The sequence below is a fragment of the Mesoplodon mirus genome (genome assembly GCF_964341445.2).
Source record: "Mesoplodon mirus genome assembly, contig: HAP1_SCAFFOLD_806, whole genome shotgun sequence".
Lineage (NCBI taxonomy): Eukaryota > Metazoa > Chordata > Mammalia > Artiodactyla > Ziphiidae > Mesoplodon > Mesoplodon mirus.
The window spans coordinates 67032-81964 of record NW_028295230.1 but is presented as its reverse complement, the minus strand read 5'-3'; the positions used below and the strand labels follow the sequence as shown (position 1 = coordinate 81964).

At 39.9% G+C, this 14933-nt stretch overlaps 1 protein-coding gene across 1 annotated transcript in view; it reads right to left on the bottom strand.

The window, feature by feature from the left end:
• LOC309797626 (ferritin light chain-like) overlaps nucleotides 1-13618 on the bottom strand; it is a gene marked incomplete at both ends in the record, with an annotated part of 42223 nt that extends 28605 nt beyond the window's left edge. Inside the window, one exon of the mRNA XM_082646094.1 lies at nucleotides 13435-13618. Within this exon, the coding sequence (XP_082502220.1) occupies nucleotides 13435-13618 (184 nt within the window). The remainder of the gene's footprint in view (nucleotides 1-13434) is intronic.
• Between the last annotated feature and the right edge of the window lie 1315 nt (nucleotides 13619-14933).

Sequence of the window (14933 nt, the reverse complement as noted above, 5' to 3'; positions counted from 1 at the left end):
GTGCAAGAGGGTTCCCTTTTCTCCACACCCTCTCCAGCATTTAGTGTTTGTAGATTTTTTGATGATGGCCATTCTGACTGGTCACAGAAAGAACTTTGGCATGGTGTTCATCATCTAACTTATCCTAACATGCAGACATTTATGAGAGTAAAGTCATGTCTTTGCCAGAGTGGGTTGCTTATCTGGGCAACTGGGTCAAATCAAGAAGGGCAAATGTAGGCTGCCAGAGTAAATAAGGAGAGGAAAAACAAAAGAACGAGCCATATCATTCATCAGTGATTTTCCCCCCAATATTCTTAGCCTCCACCTATCTCCATCTTACTGGTAACACAGGAACTAGACTGAACTATCAGGTAAAAGGTCTCTACAGAAACTGAGGTAATATAGAAAATTTAAAAAAACATAAAATTGTAAACTTTCTTCCTAGGGCTAATTGAGATGATACTTCAATAATAACATAAGATCAGGTGAGGTCTAAAGAAATTTTAGAAAACCTGGATACAGTAAGAAAACATCTGTTCGCCAGCATCCGAATGTTAGAGAGACACCAAGACATGTGGGCCAAGTTCTGGAGAGAAGGGAAACACAGATGCAAGCTTGACATTTGGTGCAGCTTTTCTCCTTGGGGCATTTGCTGATTCAAATGTTACAGCCTAGGAGCTGAAAAGCCAAGGAGTTCAAAAGACTGTAACCACAGAAGCCAAACGGCAAGAGCTCAAGCTAAAGGCAACAACTAATGGAATGACAAGCTACACGTATCCTTAGTCTCACAGGGCTGCGGGAACCATTACATTTAAAGCCTAACAAATACAAGGGTAGTTGGGAATAGGGAGAATCCAAACTTTCACACGGTTAAGCCCAAAGGGCAACACCCGTAGAGGAAGGACAAGACAGAAATAGAGCACCCTTCACACAGATGGAAAAAAAGGCTTTGAATGAGCTCAAACTGAGAATGGACTAAGGTTTCCAGTCCCTATAGTAACTGTCTGCCATGGGCAAAAGGAAATCTTTTCAAGAGAACAATAACAACATCCAGAATGTGGAGGTATCTTTATAGTTTCCTAAAATAAGTTAAGCCCAATTTTAATAGAAAAAATAATTGGACATACCAGGAAAAAGACTAACTGATCAAAAGCTCAAAAAAGAAAGAAAGAAAGAAAGAAAAAAGACAATATAAATAGACACAGGAGGACAAGAGTGAGTAGGCATTGGGTAAAAAACAAAAGAAAACAACTATGATTAAACAAAGAAAATAGACACATGGCAAATAAGCATATGAAAAGATGCTACACATTCCATGTCATCAGGGAATTTTAAATTAGAATAACGAGATACCACTACACACCTATTCAAATAGCTAAAATCCAAATAATGAAATACCAAAGTTGTTGATGATGCAGAACAACTGAAATTCTCATTTGCTGCTAGCAGGGTACTTGGCAGTTTCTTACAAAACTAAACATACTTTTACCATACAGTGATCTAGTAATCATGCTCTTTGGTATTTACCCATAGGAACTGAAAAGTTATGTCCGCATAAAAACCTGCACATGGATGTTTATAACAGTTTCTTTCATAATTGCCAAAACTTGACATCAACCAAGATGTTTTTCAATAGGTGAATGGATAAACAAACTATGGTATATCGGTACAAAGGAATAGCATTGAGCAATAAAGAGAAAATGCTATGAAGCCATGAAAAGACATGGAAGAAGCTTACATGCATATTGCTAAGTGAAAAAAAGCCAATCTGCAAAGGCTACATGCATATTATATGATTGCAGCTATATGAAATTTAGGAAAAGGCCAAAGTGTGGAGACAGTCAAAAGATCAATGGTTGCCAGAGGTTGCGGGGAGGGAGAAAAGGATGGGTGAAGCGTGGAATTTTAAAGGCAAAGAGACTTCCTGTGTATGGTTCTGTAATGGTGGATACAGGTTATTGCACATTTATCAAAAATCATATAATGTACAAAACAAAGAGTGAAGTCTAATGTAAACCATGGACATTAGTTAGTAATAATGTATCAATATGGGTTCATTAACTATCACAAACATCTTACGCTAATGTAAGATGTTAATAATAGGGGAAACTGGCTAGAGAGCTAAGGAGGTACGAGAACTCTGTCCTTTCTGCTTAATTTTTCTGTAAACCAGAAACTGCTCCGAAATAGTCTGTTAATTGAAAAAACAAATCTAGACCTGCATACATAACTTGCACGTAAATCCAACCACAGCAGCATTATTCATAAGAGCCCCAAAGTGGAAATAACCAAATGGCCATTTACTGTGAATGGATAAATGAAACATAGTAATATCCACACCATGGAATATTATTCAGCCATAAAAAGACATCAAGTACTGATGCATGCTACAACATGGATGAACCTTGAAAACATGCTAAGTAATTGTATGATTCCATTTGTATGCAATGTCCAGTCTAGACAAATCTGTAGAGACAAAGTATATTAGTGGCTGCCTAGGGTTTGGAGAAATGGGGGAGTGAGTGACCTATAATAGATTCTTTTTCTTTTGGTGGGTGGATGAAAGTTCTAAAATTGATTGTGGTGGTAGATGCATAACACATGAAATTGTACACTTTAAATAATATGGAAAGTAAATTATATCTCAATGAAACTATTATTTAAAATTATGATTAATGTATTAAAAGAAGGGCAACATGTACAATTTAAGCAAAAATTATCTGTGAAATGCCACCAAAAGAAACTTCTAGAATTAAAAAAAGTTGAAATTAAGCACTCAGAAGATTGGTTGAACAGTACCTTAGTCAAACAAAAGAAAGGAATACAAATGTCAATTAAAAAATAACTACACAAAAATTTGGAGGGAAAATGATGGAAAACAGAGAAATAAGTACTTAAGACATATAGAGTATATGTGAAACACTGTGTCTAGCCAGCCCCAAGTCACACAGCCTAGGAAGGAGACACACAGCCTACCTGAATCACAAGGACTTCTCCAAAGTAAAAATGAGGTTCTGAGGCCAGAAGTGGAAGGAATGAATTACAAAGGAAAAGAACAATGGTAAACTGTAATGTAGATATACATCAGTAAATACATAGGTTCCCTGGGGTTGTGATCTGGTACAAACAATAAAAAGAAAAGAGATAAGACTCATAGTAGAGGCTGCTAGATTCTGCTGAGGAAAATGTCCAGGGAGGGAAGAGTTGATTTATTTCATTATTTTTTTAGAGTCCACATAAAAGTGACATCATGCACTATTTGTCTTTGTCTTATTTCACTTAGCATCGTGGCCTCCAGTTTTATCCATGTTGACTTAAATGATAGGATTTTCTTCTTTTTTAAGGTTGAATAATATTCTATTCTATATATATACCATATTTCCTTTCTCCATTAATCTACTATGGACACTTGGGTGGTTTCCATACCTTGGCTCTTGTGCATAATGCTACAATAAACATGGGAGTACAGATATCTCTTCAAATTATGATGATATTTCCTTTGGATATATACTCAGAAGTGGGAGTGAGGAAGAACTTATGACACAAATCGACCATATGTAAAAGATGTTGTAGGAATGAAAAAGTCTGAACACCTAGAAAGAGTGTGGAGTATCTGGAAAGGTCATTGTTCAAGGTCATACATAGTTTAAAGTTATGACATTTCAGTGAGCCTGTGTACATGAAGGCTTGCTTATATTTGGGGATTTGAATACAGTGCAAAGAAGTGTTGCTAAATTTTTGATCAACATCAAAAAAAGGGTGGAAATGTTTTTTTCTTTGATTATGAAACTGCAGGAAAGGAAGCCTAGAATTCTAGGCCCACTAGAATTTTCCCTGATGATAGTGCTAATTTAGGAGAAGAAGAAGGATCCAAGGCTATAGAACAATTTTGAAAGCAAAATAAGTCTGCTGAGTCTTCACCCAGTGTATGAGATTAAGTTTTAATGGCATATGATGAAGTGGCCATGACACAGCCGGCAGAGCTCGTTGAGTTTTGGAAAATGGCTCTTGAAGCTACAGGAAATGGACAGTAGACATAGAAAAAGAACAAGGTAAATGCCAAAGAGTGGAAGGACAAAATTAATCAAGAGAAAAGTCAAAAATAGAGAAGAAAAGCAGTAAACGTGACAAAGAAAACCAAAAGCTTGCTCTTTACAAACACCAATAAAATAAGCCATATTTGGCAAATATGATAGAGATGGGACTAGCTATAAAACAGAGAGAATTTTTTTTTAATTACAAAAGAATACTATGGTAGCTTTATACCAACACATCTAAAAATCTGGACAAAATGGCTGATCATTATTAGTTATATGCAGCCATTATTTACTCCTGTTTTGAGTAGAGAATACAAGAAGCTTTATGAAAATAGAAAACATAATCAAAGATATACACCTTAGAAAGACATCAGTTATTTTCCAATATATATAAAAAATTAGAAGAGTCCTAATACGAAAATCAGATATGGGGCTTCCCTGGTGGCGCAGTGGTTGAGAGTCCGCCTGCCGATGCAGGGGACACAGATTCGTGCCCCGGACCGGGAAGATCCCACAGGCCGTGGAGTGGCTGGGCCCGTGAGCCATGGCCGCTGAGCCTGCGCGTCCAGAACCTCTGCTCAGCAACGGGAGAGGCCACAACAGTGAGAGGCCCGTGTACTGCAAAAAAAAAAAAAAAGAAAATGAGTGACAACTTAAATGATATATGGAATATTTTGCTGACTTACAAGAGCATGCATAATTAAATATGACCCAGTTGAAATGTTAATTTTATTTTAATGTGTATGTTGGGATGGAGTCTTCAAGGTGCCAGAAAACAAGCATTCATCCATGCTGTTTGGAACTGCAGCACACAGACACCTTCAGTTACCAGTTCTGTTCATGCCACAGAATCATCTTCAGAAAACATACTGTTTTTTATGGACCTGGTATATATCTTAATTAGTTTGAAGAATTCCCCAAATACCTGTTAATATGTAGTGCTCCAATTCCAATCTTGCCACGTCCTGTACCAGTGACACAGCACATAGGAGTTTCATTTCTCTTTCTTTCTCTGGGTTGTTCAGAACCCAACGAAAGAACAATGGAATGGCATCAAAGAGATCAGGGTTCTTGTCCCAGAGTTACCATAAAATAATAGTGTCCTCTTGGGAAAATTATAGTTATTCTAGGCCCCTTTCCTTTTCTTTACTTTGACAGAGCTGCACTAGATGACCCCAGGTAACATTGTACTCTTTGCAGTAGTAGCTTAGATGTTATTGGTTTTCTGAAACAAATGAAGACAATGACACATGAAACTGTGCCACATCTCTGTAACTATGTTTTCTTAGAGTTGCCTCCATTTCAAAGATGATAAGATGGCTGAGCACAGAAGTAGATGTCTTGACCAGAGGTTGCAGAGTAGATGGAACTGAACCACAAGTTTCCTTCTTTCCTGAAGCTCACTTAGCCAAAACATAGCCTTCTGAATATTAAGCTGTAAACCATATTATCAGTATGCTTTAAAAGAAGCGGTTCTTCTAGGATTTCCAATTAATAGCAGGAGGTTTTGAAATTCTTCAAAGATCATCTAATTTTGTGAGATTTACAGCTCTATTTTCCTGTCAAGCAAGTTGTATTAGTGCCAATCATCTGAGCTTCTGGATGCTTCTCTGAACTTTTTGAAGTTTTCTTCTTGCTCTCTGAAATTCATGCCAGATAAGCCTTTTTCTAGAGCGCATATACAGACTTGTGTATTTTTATACAGAAAAGCAATGCAGTGAGTCAGGACGGGGGTTAAGCCCTCATTCTCAGAGTGGTATTGAGCTCCTGGTGAAATATAATCATCATTTCCTCAGAATCGAAAAGCAGTTATCTCTAGTTTTTAATCCCATTAACTATTTATACATTTATGTATGATACATGTATTTATTGTACCTACTAGGTGTGTTCTCTTTGGGAAGTACAAAGCTCTTTGAGATATAGGTTGTTCATTTTTTCGTTTTCCCACAAATACTGTGACCTTTTGAGCAGGAAGGTCTATATTTTACTAACATCTAGAACCAGCAGTTAACACGGTGTCTAAGATGTAGTCAATAAATATGAAATACATAAATGAACACATTTTTAAGGAAGGGCCAGGGAATGAACAAATAGACATTTTTCATTTTCAGTCACAAAGCAACCAGAGACATAAAAATGATACAGACAACGAGTGCTACGGTCATTCAAATAAGGCATAGAATAGATACAACAAGGATCTCCTTATTGGCACAGGGAACTCTACTCAATATTTTGTAATAACTTATAAGGGAAAAGAATGTGAAAAAGGAATCACTGTGCTGTACACCTGAAAGTAACACAACATTGTAAATCAACTATACTTAAATTAAAAAACAAACAAACAGACAACAACAACAACAAAAAAACCCGAAAGAGGTCATAGAAGTTTTTATGAGATTCCATAAGAGAAGCCAAATGAGGACGGGCGAGACGGCTTTTGAATCAATTCAGAGGAGAGGTCACAGAGAAACTTGTCTTTGACCTGAACTTGAGTTTCCATTAAGATTGCAACACAGGGATATTACAGATGAAGGTAATCACATAAACTTACTACACTGAAACTTGCAGAGCTTATGAGTGTTGTTCAAGATCCCAAAGCAAGTGCATCGTGGAATCAGAATTTTAAGTGAGACCTAATGAACTAAAAACAAACAAACAAAAAAACAAACCTTTTCTGTGATACCATGTTGCCTTTGAAGTCGTTATTTTGGTGGGTTGGTAGAAAGTGGTTCCCGTGTTTCTGGCAGCAATGACTAGTTCTGTCCCCCCTGCAGCCCCCCACACCCGAGTTGATCCTCAAAGTTTCCTTTAGAATGGACTTGCTAAAATGCAGACATGCAAGTATTCATGACGCCTGTGTCCAATCATTTCTCCTGCCATTGCCTACTTCACTTCTGGATTATATGAACAATTCACTGTCTTCATTTATGCTTTTCCCTCCTCCAAGAATTCCTTTCTCCCTATGGGGCACCTGGGAAACCCACTTCATTTTTCAAACCTCAGTTTACATATTATGTCTTTTGTGCAGGCTTCTTTTTAGTGTTGTGATCACATGCTCCTTTTTGCTACCCTTGCACTTCTGCATGCCTGATTGTTGCACTCGCTACACTGTATTGTGATTGTGTTGTTTACATATATCTGTGTTCTCCTGGGCAACATTCCTTGGGGCCAGGGACTACCGTTTTTCATCTATTGATGTTGCCTTAGCATGTTACTTGTTGCGAAGTAGTTAGTTATAAAAATGAGATTTGTTTAAATTGAAAATTGTTATGTACATATTAGTTATTATCATTTACAGATATAACAGGAAAAAATATTAATGCTGGTGCTGAAAGTTCACTTCTAGTAAATGATGGTGGTACTTGACTTCACTTATATTATTTTCCCCACTATTTTATATCTTTCTACCTGATATCTCTTCTTTATTCCCATCTCTTTCTTTATTACTAAACCAAGAAAAACAGGGATGAGGGTAGGGCTAGGCCATACTTGGCTGGAATAGTAAAGAAATTGTGTGGGGTTTTGGTGAGAAAATCCTGAAGCATACAGGTCTGCATCTTCCTTTTATTTTTATTTTTTTGCGGTACGCGGGCCTCTCACCATTGTGGCCTCTCCCGTTGTGGAGCACAGGCTCCGGAGGCGCAGGCTCAGCGGCCGTGGCTCACGGGCCCAGCCGCTCCACGGCATTTGGGATCTTCCCGGACTGGGGCACGAACCCGTGTCCCCTGCATCAGCAGGTGGACTCGCAACCACTGCGCCACCAGGGAAGCCCCTGTTTGAAGTTTTTTGATAAATTAGATTTGATAACACAGTTTTATAAAAACTTAGTTTGGACATTTCTGAACCTCTTTTTTTGTTTCCTTATGGAAGAAAGCTGCTTGTTTAGGGTTAATACTAATTCAATGGGGGTAAGATTTACACAGGACCAACCCTAACATTCATAGTGTGTGGCACAGGAAACAACTTTGAATGGCCATTTCAAGGAACAATATACTTAAGTGTATACAATGAGTAAAATGGATGAACTACACAAATTTATGAGTTGAAAACCATAGAATCATAGAATTTCCTCACTGTAAAGGCTCTTACTTTTCCAACTGCTTAACTTCAACCTCTGTTAAAGCACTTCAGTAACAGGGAGTTCTTGAGTTTAAAATGCAGTCGGTCCATTTTATAGTTGAAAGGTTCTACTTGTCAAAATATTCATCCTTTTATCAACCTAAACCTGTCTACTTGGTCTAAAATCTTCAGTGTGGGACAGTCTAAACCCTTTTTCATAGGACAACTCCTAAAATCGTTTAGAGCGACCACCTACTTCTCTCCTGGTCTTGCTTCATGTCATCTATTCCCAGTTCCTTCAATTACTTCTTATTTTAGATTCCAGACACTTTACTGAATTCATCACTTTCTTCAGTATAATAACTCATTTGCTGAATGTGATATTTTAAGCCTAAAAGGATTTGTTTACTGTTTTCTGTAAAGAATTAAAACATAAAATGTCCAATCAACCAATAATTCTTCACCTAACATGATTCATATACACCAATTGATAAGGAAAATTTAAAAACTCAAATTACTTCATTCTTGAAGAGTGATCATAGTATGTCCTTATTTATAATGTACAGGAAATATGAATTTTCTTTCTGTGTATCTATAACAGTGCCCTCTTGCAGGGTACAGAGGATCCTCCATTGATGCTGCCTAATGATGTGTATGTGATATCCTGATATTTACTAAGAAGTTAGACATTCAGGAGGATTTTTTGTTCCCAGCAGACATACACATATGAATTTTTCTTCTCTATGTTTGTGTGTTTCTAACTTTTATTATTCATCTATTGGCACTTAAGTGCATTCACCAAACTGCATCATAAACATCAAAGTAGATTACTTCACTTTTCCTTTTATGAGATTATTATACTTATCAACCAATATTTGAGCCCTTAATATGGGCAAATCATCCTAGCCTGTTAAGCACAGAGGTAAAGAGCATGGAGTTGAGAGGGCACACACCAAGATTTGAACAAATTACTTAATCTCTCTAAGTCTTCATTTTTGTATGTGAAAAATGAGAATAATTACAATGATTGAACTCATAAGGCGGATCGTAGAAAACATCTAGGTGCTACGTGCAAAGAGCTTGTTTGACTACCTGGCAAATATATCCATTCTTTATTAACATGATGGTGATGATGTTGATGGTGATGATGATGATGATGCAGCTACCAGCAGGTGTCCTTATTAGGTTGGTAAGGATGGTGAATAAGCCACAAGATCATGTCTGTGAACATTTGCATTCTAAGGCTACACTGCCTTTGCCTTCCCAACTCCGGCTCCACTCCTCATCTGTTTAAACATCTCCCAAGATAGCTCAGGTCTTCTCCTCTGTGAAGCTATTCTGAACTACTCCTCTAGAATGAACTTAAAATACATTGCTTGCACTTATATTAATTTATATCAAGTACAAACTTCTGCAGTGGAATCACTCATCCTCCGTCAACCTTATATGGACCTTTACCTCCAACCCTGATACCTAGCAAATCCTTCCACTACATTATAAATTATTAACCATAAGGTTTAGCATGTTCTCTCTTCCAAGGTATTTAGAACTTTAAAGGAGAAAGAAGCCTGCCCAAGTGGACAAAGCTAACACTTATCAAGCATGAGCTCCCAACATTTGCACCAGACAATTTCACATCATCTCATTATAAACTGACAATAATCTTTGTGAGGTTGGGGTCCTAACCTTCTTTTTACTGTGGATCCCTTTGACAATATGGAGTGGCCCATTTAAAGAGTCTTAAAATAACACTTTTAAATTCATAAAATATAATACATAGAATCTCAAAAGAAACTAGTTACTATGCTTTAAGTGCAGTCATTAGAATATTTTAAAAACCAAATTTGTGATATAGAAACGAATGGGTATTTAAACTCATTAAATAACGAGATACAACAGAGACTCTATTAACTACTATACTTAAAAATAGTGATGTTGGGGAGATGGGTTCACAACTCTGATACATGTGTACTGAAATTGAACAATTAAATAAATAGATGGTGGATGGTGGTAGCCACATTTCTCAATATTGAAGTATGAATTTACAGATAAACAAGAGGAGGAGGCTAAACTAATCTCAGCGTTAATGCATTATAGTTGCAGACATCAGTATACACTCAGCTCAATATAGATATAGATAGTTATATATAGAAATATTTACTGATATGTGTATATACATGGGTTAGTGTACATATATATTTCTTTGTTCTCTCAGTCAAGAGAGCCTAATCAAATAATAGCCCATTAGCAACAGCACATCTAGAGCCCAGATCTTGGTTTCTATTACTACTCTCCAATTAAAGGAATCAGGGCTCCTCAGAGAAATGACTGATTCTAGGACTGGGGCAGGAAATACACAAAATGAGCCTGGAGCATCTTGTGGTACCAGAAAGTCAGGAAGTGTTAAACACACACACAAACATGCATGCTAAACACAGATACACACACACACACACAAACTCACACACCCCAAAGGGAGTATGTCAAAGGAGCACAGGCGCCAAAAGCAAACGCTCCCAATGGCCAAAGCTGGAACAATTCAAACAACAAAATAAAGTAGTATTGGATTATAACCCAAAGGATAAAATAGATATCCATGAGTCTATACTGATATAAATAAATATCAATAATTGAATAAATTAATGTTTAGGGGAAAATAGACAAATCTGTGTGGAAGAATTCCAAATACTTTATGTACATACTCTGTCCTCAAGGAGGTGGATCATAACTCTCCACTCTTTGGGTTTGTGCTTCACATAGTGACTTCCTTCCAACAAGTGTAGTGTGGAAGGGGTGGAGGAGTAACTTTACAGTGGAGAAATCTGAGACACGACCTCAGCCAGGTTATCAAGGTCAACATCAACAGGCAAATCACGTTGATAGCATGGACCCTTGATAAGATGTTATAAAAAAGGCACTTTATCTGGTTGTCCTCCCAATAAACCATAATCCCAGTCTTACCATGAGAAAAGCATTGGACAGTTTACATTAGTGAGGTATGCTACAAAACACTTGATCACTGCTCCTCAAAACCGTCAAGGTTGGGGCTTCCCTGGTGGCGCAGTGGTTGAGAGTCCGCCTGCCAATGCAGGGGACACGGGTTCGAGCCCTGGCCTGGGCAGATCCCACATGCCAGGGAGCAACTAAACCCGTGCGCCACAAGTACTGAGCCTGCGCTCTAGAGACCGTGAACCACAACTACTGAGCCCATGTGCTGCAACTACGGAGGCCCACGTGCCTACAGCCCGTGCTCCACAACGAGAGAGGCCACTGAAATGAGAGGCCTGCGCACTGCAACCAAGAGTAGCCCCTGTTTTCCGCAACTAGAGAAAGCCCACGCGCAGCAACGAACACCCAACACAGCCAAAAATAAATAAATTAAATAAATACATTTAAAAAAGAAACTGTCAAGGTTATCAAAAACAAGAAAAGCCTGAGAAACTACCACAGCTCAGAGGAGCCTAAGGGGGCTTGATAACTAAATGTAATGTGGTGTCCTGGATGGAAGCCTGAAATGGAATTAAGGACACTAGGCAAAAGCCAAGGAAATCTGAATAAAGTACAGACTCTGGTTAATATTATTGTATTAATATTGGCTCGTTAATTGTAAAAAAGGTACCACACGAGTGTACGGTGTCAATAATCGAGGAAATTGGGAATGAGATATATAAGAACTCTGTATTATCCCCTTAATTTTTCTGTATATCTAAAACCATTCTAAAATAGATATAGTCTATTAGATAAAACAAAAAAAGGTAATGATGATTTGATTGTAACATCAGACTAGTGATACTTTGAGATAACTATAAAAACTGCCTTAGGAAATTGTCTGTGGTATCTGCTGGGGATATAGTCACGGGTACTCCTAATATTATTGTGGTTTATTGTCTGCATTTAGATTTAAAGGACATGCTAAATACTAAATTGCAGCTAGAGGTTAGTGAAATTAAAGATGTAATATTCCCATCCAGATTCCACATACACTTTGATACATATTAAGAATCCCCTGCTCTTTGGTGAGGTCTAATTTTATGAAAGTGAAACTCAGAGAGATGAATTAGGTTGTTCCAGCTTTTAAAAAGCCCGCATTCTAGGGTCAAGAATTCTTACTGAGCCTTGTTGAAACTGTTTGCTACACTACCTCCTAATTTTGGAACTGCTAAACAGAGAGCTGGGAACTCTTCCTAGATTAAAAGTACTGCCTTGGCCTTGTGCAATTATACTGTTTAGGTTGCTGGACAAATCCAAGGATAAAACTGGCCTGGACCTAGTGATGGGCAATTCCAAAAGCAAGCTGAATGTGAGAAGTTCACTCACAGAGAACCCTAGTGTCAAAAAGCCTCTCTACTTGGGAATGGCTGAACACCGGGAAAATAAGCCCTGGTTCAGCTGTAAAGAGAGCACATCCTTGGCCTTTTTTCCCCCTTAAGTCCGGAAACTGATGATCTGGTCAGCTTAGGAGAGGGAGGGAGGGAAGGAGGGAGGGAGGAAAATGAGAGAGAGAGAGAAACCTGTTAATAGCTGGTGCCAATTTAAAGAGAGAAGGAAAGGGTTTATTATATACGTATATGCTAATATTATTCCTAAAGCCAATTCTGATAAATCCTTCGGGAAAGAAAGAGATGCAGCCACCTGTTAATGTGGCTTCAGCTTCTTTGTTTCCAAATGTTACAGCGGTCACCAGACCAGCCATTCCACTTGGGGCGGGGCCCGGGGGTTAGAGGGGGAACATCTGTCCACTAAGGACACTACTGAACAGCAACAAAATCTTGGGGCGACCCCTCTCTCTTTCCTCGAGTGCTTTCGCTAGCCGGTCCTACTTCCCCACTCCTTTGGGAGTTTCCTGTTCCATTACGTAGGCAAGAGGGCGAGAGGTCCCAGCTTTCCTAATTGTGAGTGGTTTGGCTGGGTGTGTTCGTGCGAGTAACTGTGTGTGTGTGTGTGTGTGTGTGTGTGTGTGTGTGTGTTGAGGGAAAGTGGAGCTTGCTACAGGGGCTTAGAAAAACTAGTCGCCAATTTAAAATATTTTCGGAGTGTTTGAATGATATCTTCAAAGCTAATCCCACTCTCAAATTCAGCGAAATGAACAATACAGACAAGGAAGATGAAGAGGGTGGAAAACCCACACAGCGGAATGGAGCTGTCCATGCCGCGGGAGTGACAGGGGAGCACTCAGAGGTAAGGCGCTCTGCAGAGAAAGTCACTCTGGCTCTTCTCTCTCGGTCCACCAGCCGGCGACGCTTCTTCTGTAAAAGCATTCCTAGAAAATAACCCTACAACCGGGAAGGGTAGCGATCTTTGAGCGCAGTTTCCAGGAGCCGGTCCCCGCAGCAGGGAGAGGCCCCTCTCCCCCCGCGGCTGGCGCGGAATGTGGCGATCCGGCCCGGCGCGGGGGATGACTTCCTGCGGCCGGAGCTCGGCGGCGGGAGCGGCGGGAGCAGCTGCTGCAGCTGGCAGGTGGGGTGGGGGCCGGCCGAACTGACCAAGCACAGACCCGGCGCGGCGGCACTGCGGCCCCGGGGCAGCCGGCGCGGGGACATGCGCTGATTCGATCCCTCCGGAGAAGGTAAGCAGCCCGGCTATTATTAGCCTCGGCCACACTGCGCGGTGCTTTCTGCTTGGTTAGTAATGGGGTTTGTAATACAGAGGGAAGAAGGGGAATATCCCTGCCGCCTTCTGCAATGGGAAAAGGAGCAGCAACTGGAATTGAAATATTAATCAGCCAAGTGCTTGAGATGATTGGAGGAGCGGTGTTACTGGGCAAACAAAGAAGGCGGTCAGCCTCTGTAATCTTAAGATAATCAACCATTGCTGTGCCACACTCGCTTCGATATTGAAGAGGATTCAGAATGGAAAATAATTTGAGTTTCACTTTTACGTTGCTACCTTCAACCTTCGCTTGGTTAATTTCTGGTTTGCGAGCAGCAGGTTCTTGTCAGCAGCCTAGAGAAGTAATCGGAAATCTTCCCTCTCCTTTTGCCTTCCTCAGTCTTCTCCCTTTCCAGTTATTAGAATGGGTCTGCACATTTCAACGTCAAACACCCACTTCAATACTGAATCTTTAGAAAGAATCTCAAATTAGAGGAGAAACTTACCTCCTGGAGTTCAGCTTGGGTTGAGCAGCACTTGTCCCCACTTCTCCCTTCATTTACCATCTTCTCTTGTCAATCATTTCATTGATTCCCCCACCCCCCACCCCGGGGATGCTGTGCTCATTAACAAGCCAGCTCTTGTCAGCTCCTGTCCACCACCTCTGTTCCGTGACTGATTTTTCAAGGACCCAGAAAGGACATTGCCTTATACCATGCTTGGACTATTATCTGTGTCCTTCCCCAAAATGCATGGCATGAAAAATCCTTTAAACCCAGTACCAACATGGTTTCCGATAACTCCCTTCGTTGTAGTCACTGCAGCTACCAGATGGGTTTCGAGGACAGCAGAATCTGTTGGGGTGTGAGAAAGAGGGCTATACCTACATATTTTGCTCCACGTGCATAAGACTAGGTGGAAGTAGAAATGCAAATGTCAGTCTGTCCCGTTTTTCTTGAAGCTTTTTTAGTCCAGCTAGGTTGTGAGACACCTAGCTGGGTAGGGTATGGGGCAAGTCCTCCTGCAAAAGCAAGCAGTGTGTTTGTCCTAGGATTCCCCCAATAACCTCAAAAGAGATTCCAGAGAGGCTTTTCCCACAGGCAGTCAGAAAGCCAGGGGAGGTGGCCAAGGTAAACCTCAGGTTATTTGGGCATCCTCAAGTTAGTCTCCCCTTTTGGGGGTTCTGACCTAGGATTTCCCCACAAACGCTTTGCTGCTGAGCTCAAGTGCCCATTCTTGTTGCCCACCTAGGGATGTACAATTGAA